Source organism: Photinus pyralis, unplaced genomic scaffold, assembly GCF_008802855.1.
Source record: "Photinus pyralis isolate 1611_PpyrPB1 unplaced genomic scaffold, Ppyr1.3 Ppyr1.4_LG5, whole genome shotgun sequence".
NCBI classification, from domain to species: Eukaryota; Metazoa; Arthropoda; class Insecta; order Coleoptera; family Lampyridae; genus Photinus; species Photinus pyralis.
In genome coordinates, this window is record NW_022170596.1 from 2,213,891 (window position 1) to 2,239,050 (window position 25,160).

The following is a 25,160-nucleotide window of genomic DNA, read 5'->3' on the forward strand; positions in this document are numbered from 1 at the left end:
TTTATACAAATTTTTTTAAAATTTTAACCAAAGATTCTTCTAGTAAAGACAACATATATCATATTGTAAAAATCAGATGTGCGCATGCGCAAACTGGGCAATTATTAGAGATACTTTTTGGAAATTTTAACCATAGATAAAGCCAAGCATATAGTAAACAGAATATTTGTAGATCTTTTTTTGAAATTTTAACCGAAGTTGCTTCTAATAAAGGCAAACATATCGCATGTTTTAAACATCAGCTGTGCGCAACCCAAGAAATCAGAAGAAACCGAACTATCTGAAAAAATAGAACAAGATAAAGGATGCGAAAGATCCGACGAATGTTAAGAAAATGAATGTAATGAATCCAAAAAGTGTAAACAATCTGAATCCGTACCTATAATCTGAACATTTGGAAGTGATACGATGAAGTGAAAGCAAGCAAACCTAAGAATCAGGTGAATCTGAAAAATTTTAAGAATCGGAAAAACGAAATTCAAAAGATCTTAAAAATTGGAAGATTCTAGCAGTTTTAAAGAACTTAAAGTCTATGAAGAACTCAAGAATTATTAACAGAATACGTGGAAAGGATTTCGAAGGATATCAAGAATTCTGATATTTCGAATCATTTATAGAATTTAAATCTTTTAAAAGTCTTTACTAAATAAGAATTTAAGAATTTAAAGATGTGAAGTGTGAATCTAAATACTCGTAACAAGAGAAATCTTAAGCATTGGAACTAGTGTGTAGGATCTGAAAAATCAAAATAATTTGAATTTTTAGATAAAATCCAAGATGAGAATCTGAGGTATTTAGACATGAAGGATCAGAAGTACCTATACGAAACGCCTAAAAGATCGGTGTAATTCAGGATATGAAGCACCGGAAAGAGTGAAAAAATCTGAACAATGCAAAATCCGAAGTATCTGAAAAATGTGATGTCTAAAGAAACCAAAAAATCGGAAAACTTTGAAGAACTGAAATAATTTCCTCGCTGAAAATGAAAATTTAGAAACTTCAATAAAGATACATTTTTTGTGTCTTAAGAAGCCAAGGAAGCTAACCTTTGTTATTATATAAAATACCATCATACGTTAGTTTGCTCGGGTGGGAGTTGGAGAGAGATGCTTCTATCTTTTATGGTACTCCAAGGAAAGCACTCGACAGCACGAATTTTATCAACTTCAGTCCCATCCTCGATTGAGACCGGTTATATGAATATCTCATATGTTTCGGAAAAAGTGATTATAAAAGGAAAATGAAAGGTCTGGATGAGACTATATATCTCTTGGAGGTGTCGAAACTGTAAGAACGCGTATCTGGAACGAAGTATCAGAAGATGTCCCACTCATTGGAGAATGTTTGTTACAGCAGATCATGTTTTTAGCATAATCTCAATCAAATAAGGCATCAAACAGCTTTCTACGACTGAGTGCTGAGATTTCGTCAATCATTTGAACGGGTGTATATAAATAATAATAATATTAATAGAAGTCCTACAAAAACTAAGAACAATGAACAAAATCCTAAAAATAAACAACTGCAATGAAATAGATAAAATTTCAAGTTGAAACAATTGTAAGACTATTGTAACCACCACATAAATACTATAATAGCTAATTAACTGTAGCTAGTTACGGTGCACATAATACCCTTTTGTCATAAATCAAGTTAAATAGCGTATGATCACTGTGACACTTTATTAGGTAATAAATTTTACGTCTCAGATGATTTACAAAACCATAAACAAGTAGTTGCACTTGACACTTTAGCATTGTGTTTATGTCCATGGACGTTAGTAACGCAGTTGATTGATATGTTCCAAGTGAGCTTTGCTTTAATACCCAATTGTAGAAAATGGGATTCATCATCCGTGCGTTTCAATTGGAGTGCAAATCGTGTGTATTAACTAGATGATAAATTTATCGAACACTTACCTTTTAGGAATCGTATGGTACTAGATGTACTTAGTTACACGTCCACACGCTTTACAATGTTAGAACCTCACTAATTAAGTTAGAACCGAACGCATGCCGATAAGATAAACTTTAAAATTTGCCGCTCTAGAGTTATCGCATTGTATTATCTTCAGCCCAAATTCGAAAATGACTTTGTGATTGGTTCATGATATTGCGGAAATGTAACCTCTATCAGATAAATTGAACTGAAACTTGAGATCCCGTAACTCTTATCAATTATGCAGGGATAATCATGATGATATGGTTGCTACTATGGAAAACCTGTTTTAATCAAGAAATCAGCTTACCAATGCGACTAAGCCATCAACATAAAGGGGGTGTAATAATCTTATCCTTATACAACAGTTACAACGTAATACCAATATTTCAATATCGGATTACTTTTAGATGAACGTTTCTTCTGATATGAACACTATGCGATGCTTATTGCCCCAACGCGATCAAAATGGGCGTTGTCAAAATTTCCAACGCGCGAGATGCGAAATGGGATAATGCGATAGGTCGAGCTCTGGAGATGCTGATGAGAGTTCTAACGTCAAAAAATGATCCGTGGCTAAACCACTGCGATTTCTAGTAAGCGGACAAAGTTGAGATTTGAGGATTTTCTTTATCTCTCAATAAAAATTGCGACCGCGAAGTTATCTAAAAATAAGAGGCTTTTAACTAATTATTGTTTCTATGTGGATTGTGGATTGTGGATACCTATACGAAGTGGGTACCGCAGTCGCTTAAAATGCATGGCAACCATAGATTTGAAGATACACTTAAGCTAAGCTCAACTTGGGTATATTTGTAGGTACAAACTATTAAAGCCATGGCCGAAGTGGACAGCCTGTATACCGAGCAAAATTCCAGATCCCTTCTTACATTTAATTACAGTAATAATACCCATATAATCAAATCAAGTAAAAAAATACAGTGGAACAGAAGAATAGCATTATTTTCACTATCCGAGAATAAGTATCGACTTTGAATATACACAGCTATCGATAAGATCACCTTATTAATAATGACAATTTACTGCTATTTGGTCTTCGGGAACGTTATATAGAGAAAAAATGCTCTTGTCGTTTTCACATAAAATAAAACAAAGAAAAAAAAAGACTCGACAAAATAAATAAATGCATCGAAAAAACTAAAATACAGGAGCATTGTCAACACTGGTAATCTTGTAGGATTCACGCCGTGCGGCGCCGGCAACACTGACTGTGGACATTACTCAAAAAGGTTGGGGAATGCTGCTTTAATGTAAACCGAGCAGATCTGTTCACACGTAAACGTATTTTTCAAGCGGTTTGGAAGTGTGTTGTTGTCAAACTTCTTAAACATTATTTTGTGTCTTTAAAATGGATCTTCTCACTGTCAATTATCACGTTGTGCCGGGTGTAACAGGTGGTCGTTTAGCTGCTTTCAAACATTTGGTTTTGAATTTGTATTTTGTTAAACGTTACACATATACCGCTTCATCGCGAACATGAATAAAAGTATGTCTGGCGATAACAGAAACCGTATTGGGGAAAGCGAGCGTGATTGCCACGATCCATTTCCAACCTAAGAGTTTCGTTCCGTTCTGTTTAAAGCCGAGCACGTATTCGTTTAAAAAGGTGTGCTAATTTGTGTTTGTACTATGTTAGGTTCGCGAAATTTAATTTTTAGAGAAGTTACGAGTGCGAGCCAGTACCATTTTGGGTACGCTAATTTATTATTATGGTTGGTTCATTTTGCGTCAATACAAAGGTGTTCGTTTTAAGGAGCGTCCACGTACAATATCGATCTGTGAAACAATTATTTCGCGTTCGGCATTTTTAGCTGGGTTGCAAGAAATATCTTGCCATATATGTGAAGATTCGTGGTTCTAGTTCAAGAACCAGAACGCGGAAGTAGTCGATAAAATTTATTTAAGTCGCTGTAAAGATTAGCAGTTCAACTTCGAGTAAAAAACGTATCAAGTGGCGAGACTTCCTAAATTTCGAAAACGTCGTAGAGAAACGTTTAAACAAATTCGGGTTTGTTTCAAATTGTGTTACCTGCAATTTTACATGTGTGCGAATAGACGAATTACAGTGGATTGTGAGACGAGGAGAAACTTTTTACCAGACTGATTCGAACCAGGTTCTTCATTTATAAGTGATACAATTTACGTGAAGGAACATTTTCAAATAAAATAATCGGGATTAAATAAACTGAGCTTGAAACTCATCGCGATAAACAAAGAACTTTTTTCGGATCGCTAAATGTAACGGCTGGTTAAAAGCAAATTTCTTAAAGCTGAGTGACGTCTTCGGACAGCGCCTTGCGCGATCAATAAAATTTTGTATATAACGGCATACGCAGGGAATTTAAATTATTGATTCCTACCACTATGATTGCAGTGTCGTCAGCAACTGTTGCAATGGTAGTTTCTTCCATGTCTGTTATGCCTAGTACACTTCTGGAAAGCTGATTATATTTTTATTTCTCAATTGGTGGATGTAACGCGAGCTCTTAACAAATTGACGTCAGTGGGACATAAAAAGGAGCGTTACAAGCTTTTTGACGTAACACGTAACGTACCTAAAATTTGTTGTGTCTGAGGAAACCATGCTCAGCTCCGTTTTGCCTTAAATCAGTAGAATTTACTTTTTACTGGAAACGACGGTTTTAGCCTTAGGTACATATTTAAATGGCATTAAAATGTTTATATTATCTTAAAGGCTTATCTGTCTTAATTAGATTACTCTGCATTACGCAAAGTTATAATCTCCAGTTCATGTGGTTTTGATAATTTTACGAATGCGAATAGCGGGGTAAAAATAGATAGTAAACTATCTTGTATGACGTTTACGACTAAATAAGCAAAGGTATGGCAAAATATAAAACGGTTTTGCGGTTGTAAATATTAGTTTTGCTTGATGAATGAAGGAGAGTGGCCTAGTTATGTTTCAGTTTTCGAGAGTGATTTATGGAGCATCTCTATAGCTGTGACTATAGTGTATGGATTTAAAATATAATAAACGTTTGATCCAGATTAAAATATCTATTTTCTCTGTCATTGAAATTGCACAGACCATCAGTGGCAGTTTCACGAATTTCGATTTTTTTCCTTCCAATTCGTATAACTTAAGTGGAAGAAACAATTTAGTGAATTGTTTCACTTCCAGGAAGATCGGCCAACATGGAATCTAAACTTATCTTAAAATAAGCTTCTAGGTTTTCTAAGTTTGCTATCAATCTACGTACTCGATGGTCAGTGGCGTACTTTTGCATGGTCAAGAGCAATAGAAGTTCGAGCTATCAGAAGTGCCCCAAAAATTGAGTTCTAAAATAATTTGAGGATCCAATATTTGAAAATTACATATTTGGGGGGGGGGGGGGCGGAGGAGGGAGGGAGAAGCTGTAATTCTTTATTTTCAATTTGTTTTTCATTTCAAGTTTGACATTTAGTACCTATGGAACGTCGTTTAATCAATGAATTGAATACATACATACTGTTGTGTAAACAACGTCTTGTAGAGTCTACACGCTGGAAATGATGACGGAAGACACTGTATATGAAATCAGTTACGTTACTTACGAACACGCACAGAACTGGTTTATTTAAATTGTATATCTGTAGTCTTATATCTTTCTTTTTAGAATGTTTGTAATTGCGTAATAATTTATTTAAATCTATTTATTTTATAGCAGGTGTTAAATTGATATTTTAATAGGTGTGGATGAGTAGGCTCTTTAACCATTAGGGTAGATAAAGAGATCACTTTAACTTTAAAGTTAAAAGTTTAAACCGTTCGCACAGCCACCGATAATTCTTGTCACCGTTTTCAACATGCCAGTTCGTTTATGATCGAGTTTGTGTTAAAGATAAGCGAAGTTCTGAAGCGCGCCAGTTTATTACAAATTGGTTCACGACCGGATTTTAGACTTATTAGATTTTAATTATCGACCGACTGAGTACGGGGTACCACGTAAAGACGAGCTTCTCTTTAATTCAGAAATGTTGCTTTTATTTTCATCGGAATAAATCTTTGTCGTCGTCAATTAATTAAGTTTTTCTCTTCATATTCAAGATTTATTTCAGGTGTTGATAAAAATGTGCTTAATAGGTTATTTGAAATTTCGGAGTTGACCGAGACCACGGCGAGTCTCCTAAATTATTAATTTTAATCAATATTATGATTTTTCTTTGTAGGAGATGCTGGAAGTTTACGAGAAGAAATGATAAAAATTCTAAGTTTCAATTTTAATTTGTTTAGCTAAATAGGTGTTTTGTGGGTGGTGTAGTACAAGGGTCCCTAGGAACTCTAAACAAAATGGAAGAGAGCATATCCAAAAACCTACGCAACGCTGTTAGTTTCATTATTTTATGTTTAATCTTGCTGGGAAAGACACAGGACGTACATTTTGGGGATTCTGTGCACGTACTCGAGCGAAGTATTTGGACTTTTGGTTTTATTTCGCTGCGTAACATATCCAATATTCTAGGTATTTCAGTAATTTGATAATTGATACTTCAAAATAAATTTATTAAAAGTACCTACAAGGTATTTCAACATTGTGGTAAACACTACTTTAGTGCACTTGTAGGTATAGATTGAAAAACATTGCGCAATTTTTGGCGCGGTTCGCAATGTTTGTGGGTGGCAGACAAGTGAAAAAGAAACCATTTATATGCATGACGCATGAACTCTCCACTCAAACACCAAAATAACTGCCGAGTTTATTAATACCAAATTTAAGTCAATTTTTATTTTAGGAACAAATAAGAACATCAATAAACAGCCTTAAACGTAAAACGATAAGATAACAGCACAATAATTAATTAATTTCTCCCATTAGACCCATTTGACCATTAATTTTGCCTTTGATACTAGTTGGCTCTGGTGTTCTCTTTCTAGCTTGATCGTAGGGCAATTGAGAACTTCATATGGTTTGATTTCAACTGCTACTTAGTCACAAATAAAGGCATGTCAGAACAAAAACACAACGGTAACATTTGTAAGTTTTGAAAAAAGATTTTAATTTGTTAAAACGACAAACATTCGGAAAGTACGAGTATGTAGCATCATGTAGTAATTCTTGCACAGGGTATATGCTCTTTGTGGCAACTGCCAAACAGGCAATCTGACCAGAACAATTAATATTGAAACCTCATTATTAACCCATAGTGCCAAGAGTCGACACTCATTTATTTATCTCAGGTGTTAATAATGCAAGAAGCAAATGTAGTAATAAAGAATGGAATCCTATCTAGTTTTTTTCCGATTTTCCGCTTCTACGAAAGTAAAAGTCGAATAATTAAAAAATAGTCTCGGGATTGACGTTGTTTTTTTAACTTTACACAGCAAGTTGCACATCTTTTGGAACAGGGCCGACTTTAGGTGTAAGCGATGTAACCCGCCGCTTACGCCGCAGACAAGAAGGGGCGCAAAGTTTAATGACTGACGGACCAAGGACGTAAAAATCCGTACACGAGAGGCATCTTCGTAAATAGCAGACGCGTTATCCCTTCGGAAAACTCTGTAGCATTTTTGTATAACTTTGCTTTTCAAAAGAATGTGAGAACACAATTTTAAACCCACAAAATAACCTAATGTTCAACCCCGGAACAATTGGAATTAGCGGGACTGATAAGCGGTATGAAGTTCGCCCGGTCTGCTTGTTATAAATGTTTTAAATATGAACAAGCTGTTAATTATTGTCATGCAGATATTTCAGGGGGTGGTAGTACTCGTCAAAATAAGAAAAAAAATGCAAATATATGCATCGTCTAAAACGCGTCGTTTTCGTTATACAGGGTGGCAAAGAAAATGTAATACCCACTCTGTATACCGCGACCAATTATTTTGATACTTGTAGAGATTCTAAAAAATAATTGATGTATCAAATGTGAAACAATACAAAATACAAAATACGAGAAAACAAGTTGTAAATCAGCGTATGCATGATTAAAGCGCATTTTTGGTAATACAGGTCAGTATTTTATTAGGGAAGTTTAAAATTATCGATCTCACGAGTAATTTTGGCGGCGTTAAACAATTAATTTTGTTTAATTTCAATTGAGGGTACGTCTTTAATTTGTAAAACAAATCACAAAGTAAATAATTAAGTTTTTTTATACTGGTAGCGCTATCTAACGGTAAAATTATAGCACCTCCGAAAACCATATCGAAATTATTACCTTAAATTATCGATCTCACAAGTAATCTAACTCAAAATAGAGCCTGCACATCTACACTAGAGCAATAAGTTTTAGTGAAAATTTGAAGTCTCTAGCTATTGTAGTTGCTGAGATCTCACCCGGACAGCCAGCCAGCCAGCCATAACGAATATAATAGCGTATTTTTTTTTTCAAAAATGCGCTAAAAATTGAAACTTTGCCACCATGTATAACGAAAATGAAGCTCTTTAGACCACGCACATTTTTGCATTTTTGTCTTATTTTGATGAGTGTTATCACCCCCTGAAATATCTGCATGACATTAATTAAAACCCTGTATTTTTAAAAACATGCTTGTCAAAAGTTCCCATTATTCAGGCTATAGCGAGGCAGGCAGAGGCGCAAATTTGAGTGCTAGCTTACATGTAACCATAGTATTATGATGTAACTTTTGCCTTGAGTCGGCCCTGTTTTGGAAAAGCACCTGAATTTTCAGTTTTTGAATATCGAGCGATTGGACGTTTTAGTTAGAGAATTTTTGAGTTCAAGTTCTCTATCGAAATGATATTAATTTTTTTCTGGCTTCGTAATTTATACCTACATCAGTACAAACAATAGTTCAGCTGATCTGATAGTATAATCATTCATTCGCTATTATATCACAACAAATCTAGGTTGGTTGTACTACAGATGTAGGTAAATATAATAATATAAATATATACTAGTGGCTGTAACTATATGAATAACGTGACGTATATTTGTTCAATGGATAACAAAACTAAACTAGCTATAAATAGCGAACCATTCGCGCAGCTACCTTCGATAATTTAGTTAAAATAAATCATTCCTCATAACTTTTATTGATTCTTAGAGAATTGCGTGTTGTACGCATTTCTATTTCATCACAATTTATGACAGGCCATTACTTCCTACGAAAATTCGCTTAACTCAGATTAGAACAAAACGTTCTCACTGCTTTCACACATGTCGCTATGTATTGAGTGCTGCCTAAATATCTAATTATCTAAAGCAAGAAACTGATCGATAATGCTGCTCTAGAAAACGATGCTAATTTTTAGGACATTTCATTAAAGAATTTAAATATGGCATTGTTCATCCCATTTGTGCCACTTTGAACTACTTTTAGGGGAGGCATCCTGGAGTCCTGAACTTTTTTGCATAAGGTATCCTGTACCAAAGGGTGTGAGTCCGGGTCCATATCCTGAATACAATTCTCAAATTTTTGTCTTATGGCTTACTAGGATCCTAATTTACATCCACCATTTTTCAAGAAAGCGTTCAAACTATTCATTGACGATCTATTAAATTTAATGTCGTCCGATGTTAAATGTTGAAGAACTTTGATACTCCAAGCGTAGCTTGGGTACCTACCATTTTTTAAGAGAATTAAAAAATTCAGTTGGTACACGTACACAATCAAAGGGCAAAAACGGTATACCAGCTACCAGACGAATATATCGTTGATTGCATCCATTTTTTAGCCTATTTTCCAACAAAAGAGCATACTTACTAGAGTAACCTACGAATGAGAAATTTTAGAATCTTGGAAATCGTGAGTAGCTGGGCACATAGTTGACTTTTCTAATTGTAACTACATTGAGAGCTTTGATGTACCGAATATGAGGTCGTAAAAGGGGAGGCTCCTTTTTGACATAAGCTTTCGTTCGATAGCTACAGAGTACAAAAAATTTATTCAAGTCTCCGATCCGTTCGAATGACCATATCGCAATTTTCTTATATAAATTCCCAACCCTCGGTTTTTCGTTCACCGTACTTTGATGAAAAATACCCACGCAAGAATTGTTTTCCAACAACCTGTGTGTCTATTTTCTGATTTGCATTTTATACGAATAGCCCAGGCATTTTAGATCAGAAATGGGGTCAACCCTACGAAAAATAACGTAAATCTGAAAGTTGGCACAGTTGTTCTATTTGATGCCCTGAACAACATATAAAAAGTCCCAAGAGTTCCCATGTCGGCTTCCTTGAAGTTCGGGCTTTCGAAAGTCCGAACTCTTGAAATCTGCACGACGCCACTATAATTATAGCCTAGCGGACGAACGGAACAAGTCCCAGAGTCGCGGGAGGGCTTAAATTAAAGGTTAGTAACCAGGCTATCTTTTGATATTTTTTCAAGTGCCAGTGACAACTTCCGGCCAGACAGGAAGTGGAAAAAGGCCGCGAAACTTGACAAAAAAATCGGTTTTTGTTTTTTGTTTGGACATAGGTGCGATTTAGCGTCCGATATCGGAAAAATGACCAAAACAAATGTTGTAGAGCGTAGTTTTAACTTTAAAACCGTACCCTTTGCGTTGAAATCCGACCAATAGGAGGGGAGCTACAAACCGTTAAGTGCGATCCCACGCGCCGCTCGCCGTTGCGCGACTTGCCTGAGAGGTGCACCAGATCGACCAGATACGGTTGGCTTAATAGCGGCGCATCTCTGACTTATTTGTATTTTGACTGTGAGCGTTTTAGACTTTTGGAATGTGTTTAGTGCGTAAATTTTGAGGGAAACTGTACTGTATTTTTTTCTAAACAAAACAATCCAAATAAAAAATTTTTGAGTAAACTTCGTCGTAAAACAAAGGGGGTTCGGGAACATTATTATATATAACATTATTACAGCTCCTGCCTCTACAATGCGCGCACATTAAAGTGCAGTGTAGGTTGGCAGAGCGGCACGAACAGCGGTTAAAACAACCTTGCTGGCAAGCGCAAGAAATCAGATGTAGATGTTCGTCTGGTGCTGGTGGCAGACTTGTCGGATTTGGAACAAGTGTGGGCCCCATTTTTTTCCAGCCCCAATCCGTTGGCAAGAGACTGTTCGATGGCCATTCGTGAACCTAAAGCAAGGAAAATAAGAAATAGAATTAACTAAATCTTTCTAAAAACTACTGTACAATCAGATTCCATATCTCACTTGCAAGTACGTCCGCAAACTGTGCTGCTCGGCAGCGGCGGTTGTTGGCGGCAATGTAGCTAGATCAAACGTAGCTTTGCTTTGCTTTGCTACTGCGCGAGCATAGACGTGAATTTGGAGATCGTCCAGGCTTTGATTGTCTTCTTTACTGCCGTAGAGATGGACAATACATTTTTCACCAGCTGATACGATGGATTCTTTTGGTGTGCCCGGTTTGTTGAACATGAATGCAAGATTTTGTAGGTGTGGGTTTTCTAAAAGCTTCCATGCCTTCTTTTTTCCTGGGTTGTACAGCGCCGATGTAGTATCGCAGCCCTTTATCGCATGAAGGAATAGTAGGCAGTCTTTCTTCGCGCCTATTCCTTCATGCGATAACGGGCTGCGATACTACATCGGCGCTGTACAACCAAGGAAAAAAGAAGGCATGGAAGCTTTTAGAAAACCCACACCTACAAAATCTTGCGTTCACGTTCAACAAACCGCGCACATCAAAAGAATCCATCGTATCAGCTGGTGAAAAATGTATTGTTCATCTCTACGGCAGTAAAGAAGACGGTATAACTCTCGCCAGGAAAGATTGCCGGTCACAGCGCACCTTGTGTCAAATTACAATATATGTTTTTTTTAAGATGCGAGCGACTTCCGGAATAGGATCGTGCCAATGTTGAACGAAAAGACTTTTCGTTCAAGATTGGCACGATCCTATCCTGGAAGTCGCTCATATCTTTAGAAAAAGACAGGTTGTAGACCGAGATCAGGTCTTCTGTGACCGGCAATCTTTCCTGGCGAGAGGTTTATATGGAATCTGATTGTACAGTAGTTTTTAGAATGATTTAGTTAATTCTATTTCCTATTTTCCTTATTTTAGGTTCAAGAATGGCTATCGAACAGTCTTTTGCCAACGGGGCTAAAAAAAATGGGTCCCACACTTGTTCCAAATCCGACAAGTTTGCCACCAGCACCAGACGAACATCTACATTTGATTTCTTGCGCTTGCCAGCAAGGTTGTTTTAACCGCTGTTCGTGCGGCTCTGCCAACCTACATGCGCCCATTGTAGAGGCAGGAGCTGTAATAATGTTCCCGAACCCCAGTCCGAAGACGAAGAATCCGATGGAGAAGGAACGTCGAATTAAAACAGCGAACCTGTCTTTGTTTTACGACGAAGTTTACTCAACAATTTTTAATATGGATTGTTTTGTTTAGAAAAAAATACTGTACAGTTTCCCTCAAAATTTACGCGCTAAACACTTTCCAAAAGTCTAAAACGCTCACAGTCGAAATACAAATAAGTCGGAGATGCGCCGCTATTAAGCCAACCGTATCTGGTCGATCTGGTGCACCTCTCAAGCAAGTCACGCAACGGCGAGCGGCGCGTGGGATCGCACTTAACGGTTTGTAGCTCCCCTCCTATTGGTCGGATTTCAACGCAAAGGGTACGGTTTTAAAGTTAAAACTACGCTCTACAACATTTGTTTTGGTCATTTTTCCGATATCGGACGCTAAATCGCACCTATGTCCAAACAAAAAACAAAAACAGATTTTTTCGTCAAGTTTCGCGGTCTTTTCCCACTTCCTGTCTGGCCGGAAGTTGTCACTGGCACTTGCAAAAAATATCAAAAGATAGCCTGGTTACTAACCTTTAATTTAAGCCCTCCCGCGACTCTGGGACTTGTTCCGTTCGTCCGCTAGGCTATAATTATAGTGACGTCGTGCAGATTTCAAGAGTTCGGACTTTCGAAAGCCCGAACTTCAAGGAAGCCGACATGGGAACTCTTGGGACTTTTTATATGTTATTCAGAGCATCAAATAGAACCACTGTGCCAACTTTCAGATTTACGTTATTTTTCGTAGGGTCAAAACCTAAAATGCCTGGGCTAGAACAATCGTCGACAAGAAGGTAACCATCCGTTACAAAAGGGAAAAGTTATGGGCAACTTTATATTCTCTGATATACATCTTTGTGTTAAAAATCACAATTTGATACTAATAATAAAAATAAAGACTAATAGCTGACCCTTCAAGGTACTGTTTTCATAGCAGACGTCGTGGAGAGTTGGTTGCCTATTATGACATATAATTTGATAAAACGTTCACTAAAGAGTGCAGGGTAATCTTTATTGGGATCGAGAATAGACAAAACCTTCATTTTCATGTGGAGATACTTTCTGAGCACTGTAAACCCAGCATCGTAAGAGCTTGGATGTAACATCCTCTTGAGGATGCAACATAACACGGTGTGTTGTGAACGAGTTTTAACACTTTACGTTTTTACTTTTTCGGATAATGATATAATAAAGTACCTACACCAAAGATATGCTGTTCAATATGTCAGAAAAAATGGAATTGTTGTATTACTATTTACTACATGAGTCCAATACTGCGATTTGCGATTGCTGAAAATATAATGGTATATCATTACAGATGTTTGCAGAAGTGTTACATATTTGCGTGTCGGTAAGATACCAATAAATAATCTTTTTGTTTTCATTTTAAACGGAAAATATATTAACGTTAGTGTAAAAAGTTTTAAAGGGTAATTATAATGACAGTAACTATAGCATGTTCTCTAGTTTTAAATCAAGTAGAAAGCTCTTGCCGTGATAATAATTTCATGATATTTTTAATTAATGAAAAGTGAGTGGAGTGCTGTAAATTATAATTTATGAAATACCGTTTTTTATCCTAGATTAAAGGTTTACAAAAATTCAAAGCACTACTCAAGCCCACGTCGCACAGTTGATTTTATTTAGTATGACACTTTACTTCTTATAAACAATATGGAAACATAAAGATATCATCATGATGCCTACCTAAAATTGTAATTTGACGACACTCGAAGAAAAAGGTATGATTACGGTTACAAGTTGCGCAGGGCATCAGGTTTGAGTTGTAAAAAAAATGGTGTGATAGAGGGGATTATAACGAAAGTTAACAATTGTTGATAAATACTACAGGTTCGTGGTTCTGCTTATTAAATTCTTCCAATCTTCTCTTTCTCCTTCCTTCGTGGTTAGTACGTTTGGACCTACCTTTCGTACTTTAAGATAGGAAAGAATTCAATTACTTTTTGTTAATTAATCTTATCGTAGCAAATGATACAACTTGTTTTAAACAAGCAAAACCTAAATAATTAAATAAGCTTCACTGAGACGCATTAAAATATACGCAATTCAGTTTCTTTCACTGATAATTCGAATGAAACGTAAGTAAATCATCAATGCTAAATCTATCATCGGTTCAAATTGCAAGCCCCGATTATCGGTGCAAGCAACCAAGTATAGCTATCGGCATTTTAATACTCGCGTCTCCCTGCCTAAGTCAATTCCTCGTATCACCTCTAACATGTGCGTCTTTTAACTTAATAGAATCTCGAGATAAAAATAGTGTTCAAAATACAATGTGCTCCATTATATGTACAAATTTACTTTTAACTACAATGTAGAGATTAAAAATAATGAATTTTAAATTGAAACACAATTAACGCCCGTTACAGAACTAATGCAAACATATTTTTTAAATAAATGGAGAGTTGCAAATATTTCGTTTGAAAGCGCCTTCAAGTAATTCCCTAAAATTGCATTTACTGTTTCCTCGAGAAGAACAAGAAATATCAAAAAGAATGGCATGTCTTTGAATAGCATATTGGGTATGCAGTTTCTGATGTTGCAAACATTTTCAAACGATGTAATGAAGCCGAAGTTATGACTACACCGTATATTTGTGGAGTCAACCAGATTTTCTGAACATCTGGTATCTAGAAGCGTTTTAATTGGACGTTTGGTTACTAAGAAACCGTAGTTTCTGAATTTACTTATTTGCTCTAGGAGACGAGGAGTGAGCTTTGTGTGTTTTCCTTTTTATTTTTTTTAATACCGCCGATAATGAACGTAAGTTTCGTAGTGAAATTATGTGTTTTGCAACCGTTCCTGTAAGAACATTTAAATTGTTTCTACAGCCGCCGAAAGCTCTATTGCCAGTGAAGAAGAGAATCATGCTTGTTAAGTTTGAGGTCCGTTAATTGCCCATTAATCGATTTTAATTTCTAATGGTATACGAAAAGCAGCATTAAACCGGCAAGTTCGAAAATATCAACGTCATAACAATATCGCCGTTTGACCTCACATTCCAAGGAACAAAAGGGCACTACTGGATTGTCGAATTTGGAGATTTCATTTCGCCTATTTGGATAAGTGTAATTAACCGTAACTAGTTGAATGTGTTACAATAACAGTCTCCAATTAAGTTAAGATTTCATCCGTTAGATGCGCTCTTAAAAAACTTGAATTTTTACACCAGTCCCGTATTTTTAATACATTTGGGGAGGACGTAATTGGGCTTGATCGCAAGGGCACGCCGCCAAGCAGGTATCCTCCCTTCACGAAATGGTGGAATTTTATAAAAGCTAAAGTCGTTGTTTAGTGGGAATCTTTATTCCATTTTGCTTGCCGTAAGTAAGTTAAATTATTTATCTACCTAATGTTTGCGAAACCGTACCGTCCAAACGATCTTTCTGCTTTTACTTTTTTCTACTTGTCAGCTTTTGCTTTTTTGCTTGCCCTTTTGTTTTAACCTTTCACCGCTCCGATTTAATTACGAGGTAAGCTTTTTTGTCTACTTTCTGTTTAATTAATTATAAGGGAGTGGGGAGGGAGATATCCGCCGTTTTCTGCCGCCGTTCCGCCGACTATCGCCGCCGTCATCGTCTACATATGTGACTCGTAAATTACCGCTGGATTTTTTCTTATCGTCATTAAATTTCCTTTATGCAATTATACCGCTTAATTTTTTTGTAAAGGAAAACCCAAGTAAGGAAGTTCCTCAGGATGGTAAAAAAAATTATTGAATTAAATCCATTCCAACATCTCCTGTACACGTTTAAGTTAGGGAAACATCCCTTTGGCTTCATATCCAGCTCTAAATTAAAGTACAAGGTACTGTGCTTATGTTCTGTATAACTACCTACGATGTAAATAAAGATAAGGTATGTTAACATTAAGTTTATGCACTGTTTACCTTAGAATAGGCCCCCAAAGACACCTCGTACTGGGGTCGGGTTGAATTTTATACAATACTTTGGCTAATGCCCTTGATTAAGGTAGGTACGTGTTTATTTTTGTGTAATTAAAACACATGCAAGAGTTCCATTTAAAGAAAGGGGGTAAATTTATTTCTGGCTGCTTTTCTCTGTTTTTGTTTATTGCTCTATTTGTTTAATAACTGAGGTAGTTATTCATTATTATTAAAATTGGTAAATATGTTATAATATACCTAAATAATAATTGCTCGTTCAGTGTTCTTACCTACATCTTTTGTTCTGATCTGATAGAGTGGGAATTTACTCGTTTGAACATATGGGTTCATTTTGGATTATTCTTTTACATAGTAATTTAATCACTAAATAAAGTACTAAATCACTTACTTGTCTGCTTTGGCGGTGGCGATGAAGGTGTCGTGCTAACCGAAATAAGACTGGAAACTGGTGCAACAGTTAACGTCATCTTTCCAATTCCAGGCGTCATAGATCCGTTCTGAGTTTGGGTTCCAGCGTCTGCCATTGTAGATATTCAACTGTTGACTCTTCTCCGATAATAAATAAAATTAAATCCCACGCGTGTCAATATTTAAATTGCATTGCGTGCCTGCGTTCCTGAAATTATAAAGGTGCGTTAGTTTATCTACTTTAGATATTCATGACTAAAAGTGCAATTAAATCGATCGTAAAGTAAATTCATTTAGCATAAAATAAATGATTGTGTTTGAATGTAAATATACATTTCATATTATAGGCCAATTACAAAGGTGCAATTCGTCATGTGCAGTCTTGTAGCTGTGTACAGGGTGGCCAACTAAGAATGCGAGGTCCATTGTAGAGGCTTGCGGTAAAAAGAGTTTTACTGAAACGGCCACGACCAAAACCTGGAAAATATTTTTAAGTTTGTGAAATGGCCGCTAGGGGGCTCGTGTCTGATATGTTTATTTCTCTTTGGATATCATTAAGCGATGCAGCAAAATACGCCAGTACAGCTGTTATTTCTTGTTCTTCACAGTCTACCACAGGCTTCCTTTTTTGTATTTTTGTTTGAAACATACCGCGTTATTCCTGCAAATTTGACGTTTAAACATAATCACAATAAAAACAAAAGAATAACATCAAGCGAATTAATTTTTTTATCAATTTGCTACAAGAAGTAACTAAAACATGGAATATCTTGGAAACCGTTTGAAGCAGCTTTTCACATTTTGTATCAAATTAAAGGTCTGGGAAAAAGGAAAAAATCGGTGAAGAACAAAATGGGGGGTGCCATTTAAAAAAATGAAGTTACCGAAATTTAAAAATTTAAAAGTTGAGAGCTTTGAAAAAGTGACGTAGTCTCACTTTTTTAGACGGTTTCGTATACCATAAGAAAATTCGATCTTTCCTTAATAAATCATTGAAAACTGTTTTGCAATATCTCTCACCGTTTTCGAATAATAAATTTTTAAAATGACCCCTGCAAATTCAATTTTTGACATAAAAACTTGAATATCGACGAAATCCTTGGAGCAAAGGGTCAACTATGGGAAATCGTTGTACCCCAAATTCGACGTAGAATCCGAAAATGTAGAAAAAATAGGGGGTCCCTATTTAAAATAACAAAGTTGATGGCTACTTCCGGTATTTCCGGAAGTGGTGCCATCTTGAAAATATTTTAGTTCAATTCATCATGTGTCAAAACCCTTAAAGGACTTCTCAGTTTAGTTTCATTTTCAAAGGTTCTCCATATCTTTCTAACTGACGCTCGTCAAGAATGACCCTGTATATGACATAGATAGATAGATATACATCGTGATGGTCAGCATTGCGAGCATTTACGGCAGCATTAAAAGCTTCCTTTTTTAAATCGATCCACCTTAGAACCACAAATTACATAATAAAAATAATTCCGGAAAAATTAGCTTAAAAAAAGAAATTTTTGAGGGTATAAAATTTTCTTTGGCTAAATTTTAGGTTAGGAACAAGATATCGAGATGCGGTTTTTGCGAGCCTGTTTAGGCATCATTTTTCATGAAAAAAAACCTAACCAACGCATTTAATTTTTTTGAGAAAATTAACGCTTTCTCTGGCAATGTCGACAAAAGCCCTCAAGCGGCGATATGTGAAACTAACAAAACTTTAAATATTATAATATTTGTAGCCGAAGAATAACTCTTTTCAATTAACCCAAGTTTGTTAAAATCGGCCGTTCCGAAGATACAGGGCGTTTTTTACGGAAACCTTTGAATACTCACCACCACTTCATTTTTAGAGATACAGGAAAAATTGTCAAACAAAAAAGGTTCAGATTATCGTCGTCTTCAAAGACCGGACATTTTTTTGTTAGGTTAATATAGCCGAATACATAGAAACATCACTTTTTTAGGTTCCAGATTGCAGTTACGCCCCCAAGCAGCCATTTCAGAAACTTTTAAATATTTTCCCGGTTTTTCTCGTGGCCGTTTTAGTCATAACTTTTTTATCGCAAGCCTCTACGATGGACGTAGGTTTTTAGATACAGTACCTCGCATTCTTATTTGGCCACCCTGTACCTAAAATCGTAATTTGGTAAAAAAAAATAGACACCTGTTGTTAGAAAACTTTTTGAGCTTTTCAGAGATACCGCTGTAAATTTTTCCTAATTCGATTTTAAAAAACATTGCACAGATACCACCCGCACACCTGCGCATGTGCGTTCTGCCAAAAAGCTTTTCAGCTTTTCTCTCTATGTCTATACAAATTTGATTCCAATCGTTTCAGCCGGAAATGAGAGTACAGACTGACCGACAGACCGACAGATCTGGAGTATAGTTAGCTTTGTCAAGCTAAACAAAGGAAAATGTACACGAATTATATTTTAGATGAATGCATTTTAAGCTTCATTTGGTGAAACAATTCCATAATAATCATGTTGTCATAGACATATCGGTCGTTACCGTAACGCTCAACTCATTGGATTACATAAGCGGTACTGGCTTTAATATCTTATACATATTCATTTTCGAGAATATTGCAGTTTCAGAGTTCAAATGTCCATCGAAAGGAAATCATTTTAGCCAACAACGTAGAGAACCGACAACGAAAGGTACTATCATTTCTCCTTGAACAGTAACGACTGAGTAACGATTATTTTACAAAAATCCCAATTAGTCTGCCATTAATTGATTTTGAATAATTTTTCTTCCACGTGCTTCCAAAACAAATACGACTGAGGACTGATGGTCAGTGTTCTAAAGATTTTCTCCTCTTTTGTAAATTACAAATCCTCTCCTGTTCATATCTAAAGTTTTCCAAACAATAATATCCGATTTTTTCTGTAGCACGGCGTGGATAGTAATTCTACTCGGTAGCCATGAAAAGTGAAGTGCTAGGCAAATTTTTAATTTGAGACCAAAGCGAAGCATACGGACCCAATAGTTAAAATGAATACCGTACCACCTTTCCATTTATGTACATCATCTGATATCCCTCAACATATCAACACACACTGCTCTAGAGAACGAATGCCCGTTTAGAATATGTGACATAGTTAAGATTCTTTGAGGACATCTCCTGCAATTATGGCGAAAGCCGTGAATTTTGGATGCTCCCTAAACTTCATATATGTACAAAGGTTGGTCATACGTCGCGCAGTTTTCTGTTCATTAGCTTGTGTTGTCTCAAAGGATTCTGCTAAAAGTGTGAGTGTCGTGGTCTGTTTGGAGAGAAATGGAAGAAAAACTATCCAACAAGCGATGATTTTCACATATATATTTCATTAAAAAATAATTAGCAATAAATAACAAAGCGGCTTTCTTTGTAAATGATAAATTGCAATTAAAGTCAATTTAAAATGAAGCCATACGCTTACTAGTCACAGATTGTATTCTATCTCGGCCATTACGTCTACTCCCCTTAGTAAAAGCGCCTCTTTTTAATTTATACAAAAACACGTATTTACATATATACGCACACTCACTCCTCTAGCCCTACGCTTAATATACACCTCATCGTACACTGGAAAGACCAGTAGGGTTTCATTAAGCTATTTTGGAACAGTTTCAGCAATCGACCTATACTTGCTTGGGATGTAAATGCGCAATGCAATTTGTAAATCTTTCGTAAACCAAAGTAAACAATACTGACGTCTGTGGGGAATCTATTATACTGGAATTTACGCAAAATAATTGTTGTTTGTCACAACCTACGTTTAACTCACTTCATTTTAGAGGAAGCCATATTAGAACTGTACTATTTGACGAAGTGAAAGTTAAAAATACTACCCTCGTGGTAAAAATTATATTGACTGCCCTTAATCCAACATGAAGGAAAATCCCCTATTAGTTATTTCTAGAAGCAGCGACTGTATCAGTTTTAAGACCAGATTGAAAATAAATTATATACACGGCGCCCATTATGTATGGAATATAGTAGGTATATATCTCGGTAAATATCGAATTTCTAAATTTTATTTTCCATAATAAGGCAGCATTCAGTTGTTTTTGTTTCAGAAAACAAATGAGTAACGAAAAACAATTGAATTTTTTTAAATGGCAGTGCACATTTTCATAAGGCTCATTTGATAGAAATTTTTTCTCTTTTCGAAGATATAACATGTTAGTAAGAAAATTTTTCAAAAAAATTTATTATATTGTAGGTAGGTAATTAGATCAATAACATTAAAATCAAGATATCCTACTACTACATCAAAATAAAACAGATGAACATGTACGTTTCACTAAACCTTGAAGACAAAACGAAATTAGCAGTAAAATGGTTTTCATCGCAATGAATATTCACCATTAACTGCAAGGCAGTGGCATAACCTTTTAAAAACAGCTTGAAATAAAAATTAATTTCTTCTACACGTATGCTAACGTGTTACGTCATTGAAAAGCGAAAATACATCTCTATCAATTAATGAGCCTAATGAAAGTGTGCATTGCTTTCATATCGACAAATTTTGTATAAAGTCGATGTTTACCGAAATATTTACTATATTCCATACATAATGGACACCCTGTATATTAAAAACATGGAAGGGAGATAGCAAGTAAAAAAGTTGGAAGGCTCATCATTTAAAAATTAGCTTATAGTAATTAAGGTGTGAAGGGCGTTATAACGGAAATAATGCTCGAGGCTGACAGAGTACAGCCCGAGGGCCTCGATCTAGTCATTCCTGAGGATATTCTTATCATTTTCAAGAGAGTCAAGAGGTACTACCCTCTGGTATGAGAATGAGTTCTAGGATTTCTGGAGGACAATACACTAAAATCTATTATATCAGTTACTCACTAAATGTTCATAATCAATGTCACATTGGAGAAGATTTGCAAATCAAGGACAGATGGATAAGAGGACTTACACGAAAAGCGGTGCGATACTGAGCAAGAGGCCTTTAAGAGACTTCGCAGGGTCAAGAGTAGAAGAAATATACGAGATCACAGAAAAAATTAAGAATAACGAGTGCTGTATAAAACAACAACAAACAGTGCCCTGGTGGAAACTAATAGTGACAAATACATGTACTCGTAGAAGTGTGTTTTTAAATGTACAGAACAAGAAAATCAATGCAGAAGCAGGAAGCTTACCTTAAAGTAAAGTTTCCACAATATAGTTTGTACTGCCAAAGTCAAGTAAAAATTTTTCAATTGAATGGCTTTGCTACTCCCTCACACTATCTTAACTAATTTCGAATTGATACATTTCAAATCATTTATCTATAGAAGTCCACTGAGGTTTGTTGCGTACTTCACGTGTACAGGTCTCCAAGTGAACATGCTGATATGGGTATGGTGTATAAAGATTAACTAAAGTACCACCACTCTTACCGATATTAAAATATAATGTAATCATTGTAAGTGACAATGTCTACTTCAACACAAATTATAAAGGTAGCACCAATTTAGGCGACCTTGCACTCTCTCTATTCGATCTTTTATAAACAGTTCAGTATAATAACGAGGTCTTCAGACAAAGTCACCAAAGGGTTAACTCCTAAAGTAAAGAAAATGCACACAGCAGGCTGCGTGGCGTATTAACCACATATACATATAACCACGTTTAAAACGTACCGTACGTAGGTATAGCTATAGATGATAGATCCTTTTACGGAAGTCAACTCAGAAATGTAAAACGTTTGTAGCAAAGTTGAGAGATGTACTGCACTACACTACACATTAAACAGTTCCTTCAGTAATACAGCATAAAGCATTATAAACTCATTACCAAATTGTATATACGTATTCATTAACATTAATGAAGTATACCTATCAAGGCATCAACCCGCTTGTGGGCCCATCAAATTCTCAGGAGCTTCATTTAATGACATTTGTAAGACAAGTCAAGTCAATAATGTAGAAATTATATCAACAACAAAAATTCCATTGTCATACTGATATTTTATTGCTTTTAAATTTACGTCAAGGTGAGCAGTCCCTAAACTGATAATTATTCCCAACGTGGAGTAAATTGCTTGACATTTATCCAGGTGAAAGTGTGTGGTTATTGACCACGATTGATAGTGGACGGTATAGAAATATTGTTGTAGTTAAATATTGGTGATCGAAGTGAGCAGTAGTTAGTTGCCATAGTTAGACTGCGTTGCTTAAATCACGTATCAATATTACATAGATATAGCGTTCAACCATTAAATCTGTTCCAATTATGTGAGAGAGGTAGGTATACAGTATACAGTAGAATACCAAGCATGCGCGTAAAGGGGTTTACGGTGGTATTACAGTAGAGTAGAGAATGCAGAATGTAGTTTTTACGAAAGTAATAATTAAAATGATGCGTTTAATTTGTGGTGAACGTAGTAGTACAGAGTGCAATTTCATTCTATGCGTAAGTTACAAAACATGTGCTTCGTAACTTAATATGAAGTGACCCATTTTTGCGATGCCTATGGTTATCAGCTGTTTACATTCGGATGCTACTGCGCATGTATGGACTACGGTCTAAAATATGTCTCTGTCTTTGTTAGGTATGTTGGCACAGATGCTCCTTATGGAAAGTAAATGGGAGGCCATATCTATGTATATATGATCTAAGCTGCGTTGTATCGAACGATTCAAAAATTCGCCGTCATAGTTGACAATGGAAGTTTAGTTGTGAACATACCTAGGAACCTACCATCACAGAATAAGACCTTCACAGAACAGAAACATAAATGGCGCTAAATTGTCACTGATTACAGCGTTTCCCGTGGTTGTACGGAGAACTATTTATCGCAGACTCAAATACTTTTTTGCAAAACCTGTAATTTTGCTCGTTACAGGAAATATTTTTACCGTCGATTTTATACGTAGGTACACATGGTTTTACACAATGTCAATTTTGACTTTTGAAAGGTTTAAAATATGAACAAGTTATGTGACGGTAAAAAGTGTTGTGTCGCGGATTTTAACGATAAAATATCAAAAAGGCATCGTTTCCCATATTTGGAAACGGATTGTTTTGTGCTTGAAACGCGAAGAGGGTTGAAATGTGCTGTTATTTCTTTCCTATTTATGCAAGGTATGGAATTTATAAATTACCAACGGTATAGGCGCAAAAGGGTGTAGAGTTGAGTTTTATATTTATATAGACGTAGATACTTATATTGTAATTCGTTTTAGATAATTCAACTTCCACCCTCGCTTCTCAAGTAACAAGTAAGCACCAAGATCAAGATATTTTTTAACAAACATTTAGTCCAAACAGCAATTAAAACCAAATATTTCGTACGACAAATCGGTATGTAAAGATCTTTTTGCAAAGTGTTAACATCTACAAAGCGTAAGCTCCACTCACTTCTGAGTTTTATATGTAATTTGTAAACATATAATTTAAGTTCTCTGTGTTAAATAATGTAATGCTTTAGAAGCTGGTCACCAGATGGCGCTATTCTGATTTTAATGCTTTAGTTCACAGCACACCCACCAGGGTCCGCCAAAATACCATACAAATTTGTAACAATGCTATTTCTATTCTGAGAAGGCCGTATTCTGTGCATACCATGTAAATGACACTTCGCTTAATTAGATCGACTTTACACGGCGATACTGTATGCGAGATACTGTCGTCAGAATTCATGTCAAATACACTTCCCGGACTTTGGGCATTTTAAATTGTTCCTTAGATGTAGGGAGGTACTTTTTCGGCGACGTATTTTCAGTGCAATGGCGGGCGAATGAAAAAGTATGTTCGTGTAAACAGTTCCATAGGAACCAATGGCCCATCAGTTCCCCAGAGTCGTAAAACCGCCGGGCGACTGGGACTAACGAGAAACCCAAATTTAGTCACCAATACTGTATGCGGGAAGTATGCGTGTGTGAACGGCTCCATAAGACGCAATGTTACAGGTGTATCCGAGATGCCATTTTGCGGGATACTGTATCCCGGTGTAAAAGCGGTCTTAGACAACAATTGACAGGTCCACGTGACAAAAGAATTGAGGTTTGTTCACAAGAAACACCTTATCACCGCCAACTATGATGGTACATTTTTTGAATCGCTCTTCATAAGAGGTTGTATAAGGTGAATTTTCTCATTGACAAATGAGTAATTCTAGCTGTTTTATTAGCGTAATAAGTAAGGAGATTAGGTCATGTGCTTCGCATGCTTTTCGACCAGTCAAGTACATAGCGCCACGATCTTTGTACTTATAACCTAGTGATGCGAGCCATGTCCCTTCATTATTTGAGTTGGTGGAATACTATGCGAGCCCTGTCCCTTAGTATTCGAGAGGTGTTATGCGCCATGTTCTTCACACACATTACCCAAAATGGCTGATGCGCGCTTCGTTCCCTTCATGATGATGATAAAGTGTACTGACTCAGCGATGTGCCGTAGACCGTAGTGGTTATCTTAATATACCTTACTTTACTTCATTTAGTTCGAATATTCAGATCAAGTAAAGTTGGCTGCTATTTCTTTCTATTTGCAGGCGATTCATCCGAGACTATAGTAAGACCGACTAAAGTCCCGTCAAGTATTATACATAAACAATACTTGTTTAGTTATCGTTTTAACGGTAGAGTGGATTTTTTTTATTTATTTATTTGCCTTTATTTTTGAGTGGGCGGGGTTTCAGCCAAGGCTGCTCTACCAACCCAACCCACTATACATTTACAAATATCCAT

At 36.1% G+C, this 25,160-nt stretch overlaps 1 protein-coding gene and 1 long non-coding RNA gene across 4 annotated transcripts in view; one reads left to right on the plus strand and one right to left on the minus strand.

The window, feature by feature from the left end:
* LOC116170249 (aquaporin AQPAe.a-like) overlaps positions 1 to 25,160 on the minus strand; it is a 63,349-nt gene that overhangs the window by 29,223 nt on the left and 8,966 nt on the right. Inside the window, exons 1-2 of one of the 3 annotated variants that reach the window (XM_031486491.1) lie at positions 22,110 to 22,124; positions 16,462 to 16,689 (exon numbers count right to left, since the gene is read on the minus strand). In XM_031486491.1, coding sequence (XP_031342351.1) covers positions 16,462 to 16,597 — 136 coding nt within the window. In that variant the 5' untranslated portion in view covers positions 16,598 to 16,689; positions 22,110 to 22,124. Of the gene's footprint in view, positions 1 to 1,919; positions 1,939 to 16,461; positions 16,690 to 22,109; positions 22,125 to 25,160 lie in introns of those variants that run through there. The other 2 variants (XM_031486490.1, XM_031486494.1) reach the window with 2 other exon arrangements.
* LOC116170250 lies at positions 1,733 to 4,288 on the plus strand. Its single transcript, XR_004145197.1, has 2 exons — positions 1,733 to 1,880; positions 1,927 to 4,288. It is a non-coding gene; the product is annotated as an uncharacterized LOC116170250 (long non-coding RNA).